The following is a 19,054-nucleotide window of genomic DNA, read 5'->3' as shown; positions in this document are numbered from 1 at the left end:
GATAAGAACATCCAAAAGTGGTGTCCAACAATGGGGGGTCCCCACTATATGTAGAGGACTCAGGTTACAACATCTCATTACACAGAGCATTGAGGTCGGCTTGTAAGTTGGAGACATCCTGTAAGGACGTTATTCCCCGGCACAGCTTGGTGTCATCTGCAAAGACTGGAATGGGATTTATAATCTCACACCCCATATTGTTTATATATATATTAATAAGTAAGGGGCCCAACACTGAACCTTGGGGTACCCCACTAATAACACTGAACCTTGGGGTACCCCACTAATAACACTGAACCCTGGGGTACCCCACTAATAACACTGACCCTTGGGGTACCCCACTAATAACACTGAACCTTGGGGTACTCCACTAATAACACTGAACCTTGGGGTACCCCTCTACTAACACTGAACCCTGGGGTACCCCACTAATAACACTGAACCTTGGGGTACCCCACTGATAACACTGAACACTGGGGTCCCCCACTGATCACACTGAACCTTGGGGTACCCCACTAATAACACTGACCCTTGGGGTACCCCACTAATAACACTGAACTTTGGGGTACCCCACTAATAACACTGAACCTTGGGGAACCCCACTACTAACACTGACCCTTGGGGTATCCCACTAATAACACTGAACCTTGGGGTACTCCACTAATAACACTGAACCTAGGGGTACCCCACTAATAACACTGAACCTAGGGGTACCCCACTAATAACACTGAACCTTGGGGTACCCTACTAATAACACTGAGCCTTGGGGTGCCCCACTAATAACACTGAACCCTGGGGTACCCCACTAATAACACTGAACCTTGGGGTACTCCACTAATAACACTGCACCTTGGGGTACCCCACTAATAACACTGAACCTTGGGGTACTCCACTAATAACACTGAACCCTGGGTTACCCCACTAATAACACTGAACCTTGGGGTACCCTACTAATAACACTGAACCTTGGGGTACTCCACTAATAACACTGAACCTTGGGGTACCCCACTAATAACACTGAACCTTGGGGTACCCCACTAATAACACTGAATGCAAACACTGAACATTTGCATTCAGATTTTCCAGCCCATAGACTTTACCTTACACATTAGCCATGTGTGGGGAACTGTGTCCAAGTATACCACGTCCACCGCCACCCCTCTGTCCAAGTATACCACGTCCACCGCCACCCCTCTGTCCAAGTATACCACGTCCACCGCCACCCCCCTGTCCAAGTATACCACGTCCACTGCCACCCCTCTGTCCAAGTATACCACGTCCACCACCACCCATCTGTCCAAGTATACCACATCCACCGCCACCCCTCTGTCCAAGTATACCACGTCCACCGTCACCCCTCTGTCCAAGTATACCACGTCCACCATCACCCCTCTGTCCAAGTATACCACGTCCACCGCCACCCCTCTGTCCAAGTATACCACGTCCACCGCCACCCCTCTGTCCAAGTATACCACATGCACTGCCACCCCTCTGTCCAAGTATACCATGTCCACCGCCACCCCTCTGTCCAAGTATACCACGTCCACCACCAACCCTCTGTCCAAGTATACCATGTCCACAGCAACCCCTCTGTCCAAGTATACCACGTCCACTGCCACCCCTTTGTCTAAGTATACCACTGCCACCCCTCTGTCCAAGTATACCATGTCCACTGCCACCCCTCTGTCCAAGTATACCATGTCCACCGCCACCCCTCTGTCCAAGTATACCACGTCCACCACCAACCCTCTGTCCAAGTATACCATGTCCACAGCAACCCCTCTGTCCAAGTATACCACGTCCACTGCCACCCCTTTGTCTAAGTATACCACTGCCACCCCTCTGTCCAAGTATACCATGTCCACTGCCACCCCTCTGTCCAAGTATACCATGTCCACCGCCACCCCTCTGTCCAAGTATACCACGTCCACCACCAACCCTCTGTCCAAGTATACCATGTCCACAGCAACCCCTCTGTCCAAGTATACCACGTCCACTGCCACCCCTTTGTCTAAGTATACCACTGCCACCCATCTGTCCAAGTATACCACGTCTACTGCCACCCCTCTGTCCAAGGATACCACATTAACCCCTCTGTCCATGTATACCATGTCCACAGCCACCCCCCTGTCCAAGTATACCACCGCCACCCCTCTGTCCAAGGTTTTGCTTACCTCCTCATAAAAAGAAATCAGATTTGTTTGACAACTTCTATCTTTCATGACTCCATGCTGCCGGTTACAATATTTGTTTCCAGCAAGAACTCCTCTCTGTGGTCTTTTATTAAACTCTCCAGTATCTTCCCAACTATAGAAGTTACACTAACAGCTCTATAATTACTTGGGAAAGATTTTGTCCCCTTTATAAATATTGGCCCCACATTGGCCTTACACCAATCCAGTGGTACTATGCCAGTCATTAAAGAGGCCCTAAAAATGAGAAACAATGGCTGTGAGATGACAGAGCTGAATTCTTTAAGGCCCCGTGGGTGTCTGCCATCCGGTCCAGGGGCTTTATTCACCTTTATTCTGTCTAAATATTTCTGGATCATATCAATTGTGAGCCAATGTGGATCATCTGGGGGGTGTCAGTACCACCCCCCATTATGGACAAGAGCCCCCCCATGCTCCTTTGTATACACAGAGCTGAAGAAGGGATTTCATACATTGTCCTTCTCTTTGTCCCCAGTCACCCCCTCTAGATGGTTCTGTAAAGGGCCTACATGCTGGGACCGGACCTTTCTACTATTCATATATTGGAGGAATGTTTTGGGGTCGTCCTGATATCTTTCTGTTGTTTTCAGTTTTTGCCTTTATTTCTTTTTTGCATCTTCTGTTCTATTCTTTGTAATGTGTAAACAATGATCTCGCTCCTTAATTTTCATATTTAATAAAAGCTCTTTTCTTATTATCTGTAGCTGTTAGGGATCTGGGTATGACCAGAAATGTGTGGACTGACACAGGGAAGCAGCAGGCTTCAGGAACACAGGCGTAGTCAGGGCTGGAGAGGTGGAATGGTGAGGCAGGACGTAAGGTACCGTCAGGCACCGCCCGGCGGGATCTCTAGTACCCACAGAATGGGATTCTCCAGGGCGCGGAGTCTAAGCCCCAGTCTGCCTTTTCACCAGAGCCCCTGATGGTGGGGATGGACTTGGCGCAGGACTGAGACCAAGTCGCGGCCCCTGAGTGCACCCAACTGTGGTAGAGGGGTCCGCCAAGGGTATGTACCGGGGGAAAGCCTGACGTGAAGAGGCTGGCAGACCTGGTAACAGGGACAGATCCATGCGGGATGGATGGATGGTTCGTCTGGGTAGCATCAGGCGTAGTCAGGAAGGCCAGGTCAGCAACGTGCGGGCAGCGAGGTACCGGAGGATCAGGCAGAAGGATGGTCAGGCAAGCCAGGGATCAAGCAGGAGAAGTCAGCAGAGATCAGGCAGGGTCGGCAACAAATCAGATAGTCAGTAGAACAGGAACACAGGATACCAGATACAGGGACTCATGGGAAACAATACACCAAGGCCCTGATCACAGGCCTGGTCATTCCTTAAATACACCTCCTGCAATCAGCCCCAGGTGTTGGCTGACTGCAGGAGTGAGCTTCTGGCTGTTGAGAGCACCTGCTGGTCAGCCCTGGTACTGCAGCACACACGGCAGGTGAGTCCCACCACCAGTGCTGAGTCCATTCCTGACAGTAGCTTTTGTAACTTTGGCCGTAAGCCACATAGGTTTGATTTTTAGCCTTTTATTCTTGTTGCCCATGGGAATATATTTTGCAGTGTGGTCACATACAGTCTTTTTGAAGAACTCCCATTTCTGTGTTGTGTTCATCGATGCCAATATTCCCTCCCAGTCGAAGTCTTGGAGAGCAGATCTCAGCCTTGGAAAATTAGCTCTCTTAAAATTGAGCGTTTTTATTTTTCACAAATGTGCTTGCTGTTTACAGCTAACAATAAATGAAATCATGTTATGGTCACTGCTACCCAGATGTTCTTTTATATGGACATTCGTAAGAAGCTCTGCATGGTTGGAGATGACCAGGTCCAGCAGAGCACCATTCCTAGTTGGGGCCTCTATGAACTGCACAGTACAATTGTCTTGTAGTAGTTTTAAAAATGTTTGCCCTTTAACTGTTCCTGCAGTACCATTACTCCAGTCACTTTCTGGGTAGTTACCATCCCCCATTATTATCACTGTCCCAGCCCTTTCCATCTGTGGGAGAAGCTGAGTCTCTACCTTCTCATTAACACTGGGAGGCCTATAACAAACGCCAATGATGACCTTTGTAGTACCGCCCCCCATGTGCAGTTCCACCCATAATACTTCAGCCTCATCACACTCTCCATCAACTAGGTCCTCTTTCACACTCGCTCTGAGATCACTTCTCACATAGAGACAGACACCACCATCTTTCCTATTTCCCCCGTCTCTCCGAAAGAGAACCTAGCCAGGAATATGAATGGCCCAGTCATGTGAGGAATGAAGCCAAGATTCAGCAATACCAATTCAATCCTAGTTCTCTTCATGCACCAAACCTTCCAACTCACCTATTGTGCTGGGCACACTTCTGGCATTGGGGAACAAACACTTTCACTCACTGACACCTTGTCCATTCACTGACACCTTGTTCATTCACCGACACCTTGTTCATTCACCGACACCTTGTCCATTCACTGACACCTTGTCCATACGGAATTTGTGTATTTTTTATTTTCATACAAATGGTACCAATTCCATTGGTTGTTTGTAACATGGAAACCTTCTTACAATCTGCCATAGCCCTCCTCCCCCATCTTTCCCCATTCCACCCCCCAATAAGTACTGACCCCAGTCTGATCTGTCTACCTCATTATAATCCCAGATGTACAGGAAGACAGGACTTCAGTAAGGAACATTTCCCTCACTCAGGACAAGAATACGGCTTCTCCCCCGTGTGAGATCTCTGATGTCTGGAAAGATCGGACTTCTGTGAAAAACATTTCCCACACTCAGGACAGGAATACGGCTTCTCCCCCGTGTGAGATCTCTGATGTCTGGAAAGATCTGATTTCTGCAAAAAACCTTTCCTGCACTCAGAACAGGAATATGGCTTCTCCCCTGTATGAGATCTCTGATGTCTGGAAAGATAACACTTCTCTAAAAAACATTTCCCGCACTCAGTACAAGAATATAGCTTATCCCCCGTGTGAGATCTCTGATGTTTGTGAAGAATGGACATATGTGCAAAACATTTCCCACACTCAGGACAGGAATATGGCTTCTCCCCTGTGTGAGATCTCTGATGTGTGTAAAGATTAGAGTTACTTGAAAAACATTTCCCGCACTCAGGACAGGAATACGGCTTCACCCCCGTGTGAGATCTCTGATGTTTGGAAAGATGGGACTTCACTGAAAAACATTTTCCACACTCAGGACAGGAATATGGCTTCTCCCCCGTGTGAGATCTCTGATGTCTGTAAAGATTGGAATTATCTGAAAAACATTTCCCACACTCAGGACAGGAATACGGCTTCTCCCCTGTGTGAGATCTTTGATGTGTGTAAAGGTGGGACTTCACTGAAAAACATTTCCCACAAACAGGACAGGAATATGGCTTCTCCCCCGTGTGAGATCTTTGATGTCTGTAAAGATGATACTTCACTGAAAAACATTTTCCACACTCAGGACAGGAATATGGCTTCTCCCCTGTGTGAGATCTTTGATGTCTGTAAAGATGGTACTTCACTGAAAAACATTTCCCACAAACAGGACAGGAATATGGCTTCTCTCCCGTGTGAGATGTCTGATGTTGGTAAAGATGACATTTCAATAAAAAACATTTTCCACACTCTGAACAGGAATACGACTTCTCCCCTGTATGAGACCTTTCATGTCTGACAAGATCTGATTTTAGTGCAAAACATTTCCGGCACTCAGGACAGGAATACGGCTTCTCTCCCGTGTGAGATCTTTTATGAATATTTAGATGGGATTTAAAATGGAAACCTTTCCCACACTCCGTACAGGAGAAGCTCCTCCCTTTTGGAAGGCCGGCCCGGTCCCGCACAGTCTGAGGTTCCTCAGGATACGAGGAATCCGATGGTCCATCTACACTGGGTGGTGCCGGATGGACATTGGAGGGAGCCGGATTTTCTCCTGGACTATACTGTGTGATGTCCTCATCTTCTACTTTCCAGTTTGGAGACAAAGTGAGACAATCCTCGGAGGTTTTCCTCATCTCCCGGCCATGGACTAAAATACAAAGACAAAGAGGATTACTAGACAGGAGCATAGAGTATATAGTGCAGGGATCAGTAGTATGTAATATACAACATAGAGAATAAAGTTCAGGGGTCAGGAGTATGTAATGTACAACATAGAGTATATAGTGCAGGGGTCAGGAGTATGTAATGTACAACAGAGTATATAGTGCAGGGGTCAGGAGTATGTCATGTACAACATAGAGTATATAGTGCAGGGGTCAGGAGTATGTAATGTACAACATAGAGTATATAGTGCAGGGGTCAGGAGTATGTCATGTACAACATAGAGTATATAGTGCAGGGGTCAGGAGTATGTAATGTATAACAGAGTATATAGTGCAGGGGTCAGGAGTATGTAATGTACAACATAGAGTATATAGTGCAGGGGTCAGGTGTATGTAATGTACAACATAGAGTATATAGTGCAGGGGTCAGGAGTATGTAATGTACAACATAGAGTATATAGTGCAGGGCTCAGGAGGATGTAATGTACAACATAGAGTATATAGTGCAGGGGTCAGGAGTATGTAATGTACAACATAGAGTATATAGTGCAGGGGTCAGGAGTATGTAATGTACAACAGAGTATATAGTGCAGGGGTCAGGAGTATGTAATGTACAACATAAAGTATATAGTGCAGGGGTCAGGAGTATGTAATGTACAACATAGAGTATATAGTGCAGGGGTCAGGAGTATGTAATGTACAATATAAATTATATAGTATAAGGGTCAGGACTCATAATATTGGTATTCAGTAATCAGTGGAAGATTAAATGTTTACTGTAGACAAGTTGCAGAGATCCCACACCGCTGCCTCCCATCTCCTGAGACTGCACTCAGTGACTTGGGTCTGAGACTATACAGACATATCCCTCCACCCGGCACAGCCAGCAGATAACAGAGCAAGGAACCCTGGGAGAATTGTTCTGTCAGAGATCTTACTAGACCCAGAAATAGGGAAGAAGACTCAAAGCACACACCCCAGGTGCCTAGGTCTAGTAACACTTATGGTGAAAATGAACATTTTTCTGCCAGCTGAACCCCAGAACCTCCATAAATCCAGTCTAGATACATAAATTGTGTCTGCAGCACAGAGAAGGAAGATTATCCGAGAGAAATCCAGGAATACAGGACGGGGAACACAGCTCAGGAAAGTGACCAGGGGATTACAGGCTGATATCACCCAGTCCCCGCCCTACTCTGGACCAATCAGTGAGCAGTATGGGTGGAGGAATGGATTTAGTGTTCATGACCCACCTGTGCTGATCTCTGTAGGAGTGTCCTCCTCTATAAATGTCCCCGTTATTCCATCCTCCTCCATAGACTGCTGATCATCCCTCACATACGCCTCTTCTTCTTCTGCTTTCACCTCAAATTCTATATCGATTGGATCTCCACTCTAAATCAAGGAAATGAGAGAAAATATCATCTGTAAAATGTAAGGTCACATAAAACAATCCACACATCATCTTTACAAGTTCATGTTCTAAATGGTCAGTCCCACCAACCTTGTAATGGTGAGGGATGGTGTGACCTTCCTGTGTGGAATCCCGGGAATACAGAGGACGGGGACATCTCTCTGGTGGGTTCCTGGTATTAGGTGGCTCCATCATATCCTTGTGTCCTTCTGAAAACTCCTCCATCACTCCATACTCCTCATCCTCCTCTTTATACTCTTCTTTAACATCAATATTCTCATCCCCGAGGATTCCACTCTGAAAGATATAATAAAACATTCATTGTAAAAAACATGCTGTGTATAAATCACAACTACCAATAATTGTCATCATCTACCTGATGATGGTGAGGGATGGTGTGACCTTCCTGTGTGGAATCCCGGGAATACAGAGGACGGGGACATCTCTCTGGTGGGTTCCCATGACTGGATCCATCTGTAGGAAACACACACACTGACTGAATCCATTGTTTCTATGTGTTTATCAGATGATGGGGGATCTAGGTGGATCCTCCGTACTGCTCTCTCCTTTACAATAAAGTCTCCTCTTACCCGGTGATGTGAGGGGCGGCTGATTGTCCATCATGACGTCCTTGTAGAGATCCTTGTGTCCTTCTAAATACTCCCACTCCTCCATGGAGAAATAGACAGTGACACCCTGACACCTTATAGGAACCTGACACACACAATGATACAGTCACCATCCAGACACATCCCTTGTCTGTTACTGGAGAATGTCCCAGAATTCCCGGCACCGCTCACCTCTCCTGTCAGCAGCTCCATCATCTTCTTGGTGACTTCTAGAATCTTCTGCATGTTGTGTCTCTCAGGGTTTAGGGAGTCACATGGAGGCACTGTGATGGTCATATGATCACCTGACTTCAGAAGAGGAAATCTCTGTATTGAGGAACCAATAGGAATATAATGTTAGACTCCCAGAATCCTCCTCACCTCTCCGGTCAGGTCTGTGTATTATTAATAGAGATAAGAGTGATGTCATGTGACCTCCCAGAATCCTCCTCACCTCTCCGGTCAGGTCTGTGTTTTATTAATAGAGATAAGAGTGATGTCATGTGACTTCCCAGAATCCTCCTCACCTCTCCAGTCAGGTCTGTGTTTTATTAATAGAGATGAGAGTGATGTCATGTGACCACCCAGAATCCTCCTCACCTCTCCGGTCAGCAGGTAGATGATCTCCAGGGTGAGGTTTAGTATCTTCTCAGTCATGTGACTCCGGTCCTCCTCCATCCTCATTGGTGCCATCATGTGATCTATACAGGTCTCCTTGTAGACGGATAACTTTGGGAAATGAAAGTAAGAATGATTTGGATGGTATTGGTCACACAATAATAGGATGTGGATGTGAGGGGGGAATAGGAGGGTTGCTGGACAGTGAAGAACTACTCCCCCCATGGGAAGACATTTAGTTTGGACTGTTTAGTGTTTGATGCATATTTGAGGTCCCGGGACCCTCTTGTCCTGCCAGATCAGAAATCCCCTTTTCTCTGTTGGGTTTATTTGGTCTCTGAACTGGTTTTGATGAGTTTTAGATCTGCAGACAAGGAATGATAAATACGATCCTTCCTATGACTTGTTTGCTCTGAGGCAGTGCTGTGAGGTCAATGTCGGCTCATCATGAGGTCCAGGAAGGGGAACTTGATGACTTTTCCTGGCTAATCAGGATAATTCTGTCTCTTCCCTCCAATGACAGCCCAGTGTGGGTAGAAGGAGGACAGCAGGGGGGGAGGGGTTTGGTTCCCAAGTATACTGTAATATCCAGGACATTGTACAGAGTGGTGGTGGGTTCCTGGGGCTCTGAATTCCAGCACCGGGCACTGCCAGAACCTGTGTCATGGGAGGTATTGGAGTTTCTCCTGAAGATGTTCAGCACTGACCCCTGACTACCTTTTAGTCGATAATGCACCAACAGACCTCTAAGAACAAGTGCCCACCAAGGGGTGAAGGATTGTCCTTCTTCATTCCACTTGGTATACTGGAAAATAATATATGACCAGTGAGATGGTAAGAAGGTGAAGGTTGTCTTCCTTTCCTGGTAGGAGTTCTGTAAGGAGGTCTGGAAAGTAAATGCAGGTAAGAGGACAATCAGAGACCAAGAGCCCCCCTCCCTGCCTCAGTGTCCCCCTGAGCCTGACAAACTTTTCTTTCCTCAGAGCCCTGCTCCCCGCCAACCCTATCAAAGACCCAGATTCCTTCAGCTACTCTACCCCCTAAAAGCCTTTGAACTCCACTACTCCCTCAGGGGCCCCAATGTTTCCCATCCTCAGTACCCCCTGAGAGACCCCTCAGCTCCTCTACTTCCCTCAGACCCCTCAGTATTTCCCTCCCTCTGACACCAATGATGGAACATATTCTTCATGGCCGGCTGGGGAATGTTTTCTTCCTCCTGAGCAGCAATGTAAGGGGCTCTATGCTCCATACTCCTGACCCCGGCACTCCATCATTGGGTTAGCTGCATATTGCAATGATTGCCCATTGGCTGCCTGTGTAGTGTACCAACTATTCACTGTCTGCTACCCCTCTCTGCCAATCCTTCCACTCACCCAACAAATTATACCCAAAATACTAACAAGTTACAAATCCATCCACAACTCTGCCCTCCGCTGCATCACCAACCTGGTCTCAAAATATCAACCAAACCGCTTTCTTCGATCCTCCCAAGACCTTCTACTCTCTAGTTCCTGTGTCACCTCCTCCCATGCTCGCCTCCAGGACTTCTCCTGAGCTTCTCCAATCCTATGCAACTCCCTACCACAATCTGTCCGGCTGTCTCCCAATCTATCCACCTTTAGACGATCCCTGAAAACCTCTTTAAAGAAACCTATCCTGCTTCTACTTAGTAAACTGCCTGTCAGGGACCCCACTGCGGTAGCCTCTAGCACTCCACAGACTGGATTCCCCCAAGGCGCGGAATCTAAGCTCCGACCTGCTTGTTCACCAGGGCCCCTGATGGTGGGGATGGACTTGGAGCAGGCCGAGACCAGGTCGCGGCCCCTGGGTTCACCCAGCTGTGGTAGAAGCACCGTTGGAGGTGTATAGCAGGTGAGAGTCTGATGTGAGGAGGTAACAGGAGCAGCGTCAGGCAAGCCGGGTCGGTAACAGTGGTGGCGGCGTAGTACAAAATCAGCAGGCAGAGGGATAAACAGGTCACAAGCCGGGTTTGTTAGCAGGAGGTCAGAACGTACAGGGTTAAGCAGGAGAATGGTCAGACAAAGCCAGGGATCAGAGCAGGAGACGGACAGCAAATCAGGGTCAGGCAGGTTCGGCAACAAACAATCTACTCACAGGAACTCAGGAACACAGATAAGACCATACGGCACTTGAGCATTGCAAGAGCCGGGTTTAAATAGTCCACCCGACTCCTGGGTCCTAATGCTTGCCTAGCCCGTCATTTGTGACAGGCACGCCTGGGTCCTAGTGCCTGCCTGCCTGTACGTTTTGTCAGGATTCTACGCATGTGCAGATTCGATCGCTGCGGCGATCTTCCCATTCCCTGACATTGCCCCCCCCTTACGGGCAGCCTCCGGATGCCCACCCGATTCCTCCTTTGAGGCTGGTTACGTAGGAATTCCCGCATCAATCTGGGGGCATGGACGTTCTGGGCAGGTTCCCACGAGTTTTCCTCCGGCCCATAGCCTTTCCACTTAATTAAATATTGTACCTGACCACCCCTCCTCCTACAATCCAAAATTGCTTCCACCTCAAATTCCTCCTCCCCATTGATGTCTATGGCTTCTGGAGGTCTAGACCTGCGGTCTAAAAAGGGGTCTGCAACCACAGGCTTCAACAACGATACATGGAAGACTGGGTGTATCTTGAGGGATTCAGGGAGAGTCAATTTAAACGCTACTTCGTTAACCTTACGTTCTACCTGGAAGGGCCCCACAAACTTGGGTGCCAATTTTCTGGACGGGCAAGTCAGTTTCAGGTTGACCGTTGATAACCAAACCCGATCCCCAGGATGTATAGCCAATTCTCCCTTTCTCCTCCTGTCACAGAACCTTTTACTGTCCTCTTGGGCCTTAGCCATTGTCTCTTGTAGTAGCTTGTTATTGGCAGTGAAGAATTCTAAGGTGTCCTGGGCCACTGGGACTGAGTTCTCAGGAACCAGGTCTGGGAGGAAGGTAGGGTGAAACCCATAATTAGCGAAAAACAGGGATTGGTTGGTGGCAGAATGATTCGCATTGTTATATGCAAATTCTGCCATTGGTAGAAGTGTCAGCCAGTCATCCTGCAGGAAAGATGTATAGCATCTCAGGTATTGCTCAAGCGTTTGATTAGTTCGTTCTGTCTGCCCGTTTGTCTGGGGGTGATATGCTGACGAGAAAGATAACTTAATCGCCAGCCCCTCATATAATGCTTTCCAGAATCTGGAAGTAAACTGTACTCCACGGTCCGAGACAATCTCTTTTGGCACTCCGTGCAGCCTCACAATCTCTTTGATAAATACTTGGGCTGTTTCGGAAGCTGATGGTGTCTTGGCTAGTGGCAGAAAATGGGCCATTTTAGACAGGCGGTCCACAACCACAAAGATCACAGTGTGATCTCGTGAGGGTGGCAAGTCAACAATAAAATCTAATGAGATCATACTCCAGGGTCGGTCAGATATTGGCAGTGGTTTCAATAGGCCCCAGGCCTTGTCTCTGGTGGGTTTGTTTCGGTTACAGACGGGGCAAGATTTCACATATGCTTCACAGTCCTTGGCCATGTTTGGCCACCAAAATGTGCGTCGTGTCAGCTCTAACGTCTTATGTATCCCGAAGTGTCCTGCTAGGGGATGGTCATGACAAAACCCCAACACCAGGGATTGGACCTCCTTGGGTACCACGACCTGTTCCCCTCTCCAAAAGAGACCCTCCTTGTTCAGCAGGGAGACCCCGGGCAGGTCAGGAACCCGGTTGGAGGCCGCCTGCAATTTAGACAGCAGTTCTGACTGTAGCAATAGAAAGCTACCTGCCGGCAGTATGGTGTCTGGCTGGGGCGTCTCCCTAGGATCCTCGAACATCCGAGAAAGGGCATCAGGCTTAGTGTTCTTTGACCCAGGACGATACGTTATGTGAAGACTAAATCTCGCGAAAAACAGTGCCCATCTGGCCTGGCGTGGACGGAGGCGTTTGGCTGTTTTTAAATACTCCAGGTTTTTGTGGTCAGTATAGACCAGAATGGGGTGTAGGGCCCCCTCTAGCAGATAACGCCATTCCTCCAGAGCTGTCTTAATGGCTAGTAACTCCCTATCCCCAATATCGTAGTTCCTTTCAGAAGGGGATAGCTTCCTGGAGAAAAAAGCCACTGGATGCATTAGCTCCTTGGCCCCTACCCTCTGTGACAATACTGCTCCAACAGCCACTTCTGATGCGTCTACCTCTAGTATGTAGGGTAGGGATGCGTCAGGGTGGCTCAGAATGGGAGCCGTTGTAAATAGTTTTTTCAATGCGTCAAAAGCTACCTTTGCAGCTGGAGTCCATTGGAAACAAACTCCTACCTTGGTGAGCTGGGTAATGGGCGCTACCAGGCCTGAGAAGTTCTTTATGAACTTTCTATAAAAATTGGCGAATCCAATAAATCTCTGAACTCCCTTCTTATCCGTGGGGGCAGGCCATTCCAGGATAGCTGAGATTTTTTGTGGGTCCATAGCGATCCCCGTAGTGGAGATTATTAAACCAAGAAATGAAATGCTTTCCTGTTCAAAGCAGCATTTCTCGGCTTTCGCATAAAGGCCATGCTGACGGAGACGTTCCAGCACACTCTTAACATGTCCCCGATGTGCTTCCAGGAAAGAGGAAAATATCAGGATATCGTCCAAATAGACAATGACAAAGATATCCAGAAAGTCCCTGAAAATGTCATTGACAAAGTGCTGGAAGGTGGCCGGTGCATTACATAGCCCAAAAGGCATGACAAGACATTCAAAATGTCCGAACCGAGTGCGAAACGCTGTTTTCCACTCGTCTCCCTCACGTATCCGAACCAAGTTATAGGCACCCTTGAGGTCCAACTTGGAGAAGATGGATGCCGTCCTTAATCTCTGAAATAATTCTGGGACCAAAGGAAGGGGGTAGCGGTTTTTGACAGTAATCTTATTGAGGTCTCTGTAATCAACACACGGTCTTAGGGATCCGTCCTTCTTTTCAACAAAGAAAATCCCTGCCCCGGCCGGGGATGTGGAAGGGCGGATAAATCCCTTCCGGAGGCTCTCATCAATATATTCTCTTAAAGCCCCTAGTTCCCGCTCAGATAAGGGAAAAATGCGGCCAAAAGGAATCTCGGAGCCCGGGAGCAGATCGATGGGGCAATCATAGGCCCGATGTGGGGGAAGAACCTCTGCCCCCCGTGGACTAAACACGTCTAGGAATTTGTGGTAAGCTGCAGGTACCATCTGAGTTAACTTGGCCTCGGAGCTTACAGTTAATAAGGCCGGGGTATCTAGTGATGCCCTAGGTAGACAATGTTCCTGACAGTATCGTGAGTGGAACTGGATTGACCCGGTCTTCCAGTCAATTTGGGGGTCGTGAGCTCGTAGCCAAGGGAGCCCCAGAATAACTGGAAATAGGGGGGACGCGATGGCGTCCAAGCGGAGAAACTCCTGGTGATAACCCGCCACTGTGGTATGTATAGGAGGGGTTTCCCGGTCTACCGTCCCCGATTTTATCCGAGACCCATCCGCCAGAAAAATATTCACCCTGTGTTTTTTGGCGAGCAACGGTATTTGGTGCTGGGTAGCGAAACCGAGATCGACAAAGCAACTACAGGCCCCAGAATCAATGATAGCCATCACCTGTGTGCTTCCTCCGGGAAGCTGAAAAGACACAGGTACAGCCAAGTGAGTGGGGTTGCCTTCACATACAGTAGATATATTACAAGGAATAGAAGAGAACTTACAGTCTTTCTTCGGACAGGAACGCACCATATGACCCGCTGCTCCGCAGTAAAGACACAGGTTATTGGCTCGACGCCTCTGTCGTTCCTCAGTAGAAAGAGTAGGCCGCATCAGGCCGAGTTGCATAGGCTCGGCCCCCTCGGACGGTTCGGAGCTCCGACTGCCGACACTGACCCTTGGCATGACTGGTACTCTAGGCATCATCCATGAAGTTCTCTGCCCCTGGCTGGACCTCTCCTGTCTCCTTTCCCGCAGCCGGCGATCGATCTGTATGGCCCGATCGATTAAACCTTCCAAGGAGTCTGGAATTTCTGTTCTCGCTAACTCGTCCTTCAATGGTTCTGACAGTCCCAACCGGAACTGGTGGCGTAAAGCTGCATCATTCCACTGTGTGTCTCCACTCCATTGCCTGAACTCAGCGGCATAGTCCTCTGCTGCCCGGCGTCCCTGTTGTAATGAATAGAGAGCTGCTTCGGCCGAGGCGGCTCGATGCGGGTCATCGTACAGTTGTGCCATCGCCTTAAAGAATGTGGTGACAGTATTTAAATGTGGGTGGTGGGCCTCCATCAGGCGATGAGCCCATCCCTGGGGCTCCCCCTGCAGCAAGGATATGACAAATCCTACCTTCACCGATTCAGAAGAGAAGGTCCGGGGTTGCAGGTCAAAGTACAGCTGGCAGGAATTTTGGAAGGCCCTGAACTTCCCTCGGTCCCCACTGAACCGCTCAGGGGTCGGCACTCTTGGCTCTGGCGGGGGGATGGTAAATGCTGCTCCAACTGCAGACCCCGCTGCACCCATGGTCGGAGGCGCACCCACTGGGCCTGGAGTTGTGGGTGTTGGTGCGGCCAGGCTCTGGACCTGTCCCTCCAGGTGCTTGTATCCTTCTTCCAGGGTCTTCACTGCCTGTGTGAGTGCCGCCAGATGTTGGCACATCTCTTCCCAGGGTGAAGGTCCTCCTCCAGACTCTGACATGGCCGTATGGTTCTGTCAGGGACCCCACTGCGGTAGCCTCTAGCACTCCACAGACTGGATTCCCCCAAGGCGCGGAATCTAAGCTCCGACCTGCTTGTTCACCAGGGCCCCTGATGGTGGGGATGGACTTGGAGCAGGCCGAGACCAGGTCGCGGCCCCTGGGTTCACCCAGCTGTGGTAGAAGCACCGTTGGAGGTGTATAGCAGGTGAGAGTCTGATGTGAGGAGGTAACAGGAGCAGCGTCAGGCAAGCCGGGTCGGTAACAGTGGTGGCGGCGTAGTACAAAATCAGCAGGCAGAGGGATAAACAGGTCACAAGCCGGGTTTGTTAGCAGGAGGTCAGAACGTACAGGGTTAAGCAGGAGAATGGTCAGACAAAGCCAGGGATCAGAGCAGGAGACGGACAGCAAATCAGGGTCAGGCAGGTCCGGCAACAAACAATCTACTCACAGGAACTCAGGAACACAGATAAGACCATACGGCACTTGAGCATTGCAAGAGCCGGGTTTAAATAGTCCACCCGACTCCTGACAGGTGCTCCTGGGTCCTAATGCTTGCCTAGCCCGTCATTTGTGACAGGCACGCCTGGGTCCTAGTGCCTGCCTGCCTGTACGTTTTGTCAGGATTCTACGCATGTGCAGATTCGATCGCTGCGGCGATCTTCCCATTCCCTGACACTGCCATTTATTTCCTCCATCAGCCCCTCCCCCCACAGCTATTACCTTTTGTATCACTCAACCCTTCCTCCTTGATTGTAAGCTCTCAGGATCAGGGCCCTCTGCTTCCTCTTGTACCAAATTGTATTGTAACTGTAATGTCTGCCTTCATTTTGTACAGCGCTGAGCAAACTGTTGCCGATATATAAATCCTGTATAATAATAATGATTGCCCATTGGCTGCCTGTGTAGTGTCATCATTGCCCTTTGTAGGCCATGTATGGTCAGGATGGTCCTTGTCTTGTCTATTTATTGTCAGTGCTGTTTGTTTAGAGGACCATATTACTAGAATTTATCTCCACAATGAGGAGAATGTTCCGGCCCCGGAAGTGGGGGAATGTTGTGCCCCTGAAGGGGTTCATCTGGGTTCCCACACTCTATATGTGTGTATCATCATCTGCTGGAGATAAAAGACGTCACAGTGACTATGGAGGAAGAGGACGGACATGACTATGGAGGAAGAGGACGGACATGACTATGGAGGAAGAGGATGGACGTGACTATGGAGGAAGAGGACGGACGTGACTATGGAGGAAGAGGACGGACGTGACTATGGAGGAAGAGGACGGACGTGACTATGGAGGAAGAGGTCGGACGTGACTATGGAGGAAGAGGTCGGACGTGACTATGGAGGAAGAGGATGGGCGTGACTATGGAGGAAGAGGACGGACCTGACGGGGGGTTACTGGGTGTAAATAGAACATAACAGCTTATTACCTCCTCTGCTGCCACTTCCACCGTCTCCTCACCACTTCATATGGTATGGAACTTCTTGTCTTTATTCCAGATGACTTCCTGTCTCTGCCTCACATCACTTCCTGTCTCTGCCTGACATCACTTCCTGTCTGTGTTCTACAATAACTTCCTTTCTGGATAGAAGTGAGATCACCACCTTGTGGATCTCAGAGGAACTGCAGCCCCAAGAAACAATAAAATATCCATTCCTGTGGTTTCCATGAAAGATCAAAAATAACTAAAAAAAAAATCTGAGAAAAAATAAATCTAGCTCTTATGCAACCAACTATTTATTTTCCAATATTTTTATTGAAGTTTTTTCAAGTTACAGAAAATGTAATAGACAAGTGTCATGTTATAAAATAAGGTATGAAATATCCCCAACAAACAGGCGGATGAATAAACAACAGACATCCCGCAGGGAAGCAGGAAATGTGTGCAATAATGACTGGAGACGTCACATAGAACATTCCCAGCATTAAGTCCACCTTGTACAGGGGAAGCAATAATAGGAGACATATGGATCACACAGAGCATTCATCATACACACCACACATAGTGCACAACACATACAACATGGAACTACACTAGCACCAGAACATGGGAAAATAAAAGACAGCAGAAAGGAAGAAAGGAGGGTAACAGTAATGAGAGGAGAGGGGAGGGGATGAGGAGAGAGGAAGGGGGGAGGAGAGGGGAGGGGAGAGGAGGAGAGGAGGAGAGGAGGAGAGGGGAGGGGAGAGGAGGAGAGGAGAAGAGAAGAGAGAGGAGGAGAGGAGAGGAGAGGAGAGGGGAGGAGGAGGAGGAGAGGAGAGGGGAGGAGGAGGAGAGGAGAGGGGAGGGGAGGGGAGGGGAGAGGAGAGGAGAAGAGAGGAGAGGAGAGGAGAGGAGAGGGGAGGAGGAGGAGGAGAGGAGAGGGGAGGAGGAGGAGAGGAGAGGGGAGGGGAGGGGAGGGGAGAGGAGAGGAGAAGAGAGGAGAGGAGAAGAGAGCCAAATCAGGAAGTACTAGGGCACGGAGATGTATGGAGTCCACGGATCCCACGTTTTATCACACATGTTGGTATTATGATGTAAAACACAGGTGAGTCTGTCGTTAATCAGGATCCAATCTCATTTGTTGTGAACATATTGAAGCGGAATAATTGATCTCTTCTAATATTCAGCAATAGTGATTCTCGCTGCTAACAGCATAGAAGTAAGACACTTAACCCCTCGCCTACCGGGCAGTTCTATCCCCTTCCTGACCAGGCCAATTTTCAGCTTTCAGCACTGTCGCACTTTGAATGACAATTGCGCGGTCATGCAACACTGTACCCATATGAAACTTCTACCATTTTTTTCACACAAATAGAGTTTTCTTTTGATGTTATTTACTCACCGCTGGGGGTTTTATTTTTTGAGCTATAAACAAAAAAAGCACACATTTTGAAAAAAAAGGGTTTTTTTTGTTTCTATTATAAAATTTTGCAAACAGTTAATTTTTCTCCTTCACTGATGTGTGCTGATGACACTGCACTGATAGGCAGCACTGATAGGCAGCACTGATGTGCAGCAATGATAGGCAGCACTGATGAACAGCACTGATGGGCACTGATGAGGTGGCACAGATAGGCAGAACTTATAGGCGGCACTGATGATGATGCACTGATATGCAACAATGTTGGGCACTGATAGGAAGCACTCATAGGCACTGAGAGGTGACACTGATGGGTGGCACTGACTGATGGCACTGCTGAGCACTGATGGGTGGCACTGCTGGGCATCAATGGTGGGCACTGATGGGCACAGGTGGCTAGCACTTCTGGGCACTTGTGGGCGGAACTGCAGGGCACAGGTGACTGGCACTGCTTGGCACTGATCATCAGGTCACTGATCATCAGTGCCCTGATGATCGGTGCTGATCCCTCCTCTGACAATTGCTGGTTATCAGCAGTACTTTCCTCATGCTGTGACAGTGTGAGGAAAGTGCAGCCAATAACTAACAACTGCATTTCCCGGTGATCTGCTGTGTCATTGGACATGGCTGATCACGTGCTAAAAGG

The 19,054-nt window shown here is 48.7% G+C and overlaps 1 protein-coding gene across 1 annotated transcript; it reads right to left on the bottom strand.

Moving 5' to 3' along the window:
• Window positions 1–4,688: 4,688 nt before the first annotated feature.
• On the bottom strand, window positions 4,689–6,376 carry LOC149445422 (uncharacterized). Its single transcript, XM_089653844.1, has one exon. It carries the CDS (start codon window positions 6,265–6,267, stop codon window positions 4,897–4,899), a length of 1,371 nt encoding a protein of 456 aa, XP_089509970.1. The 5' UTR covers window positions 6,268–6,376; the 3' UTR covers window positions 4,689–4,896.
• Window positions 6,377–19,054: the final 12,678 nt, after the last annotated feature.

This window comes from Staurois parvus, unplaced genomic scaffold (assembly GCF_062004578.1).
Source record: "Staurois parvus isolate SC_StPar_1 unplaced genomic scaffold, SC_StPar_1.0 ptg000721l, whole genome shotgun sequence".
NCBI lineage: Eukaryota > Metazoa > Chordata > Amphibia > Anura > Ranidae > Staurois > Staurois parvus.
The sequence above is the reverse complement of the archived record's forward strand: the minus strand, read 5'-3'. Positions and strand labels throughout refer to the sequence as shown.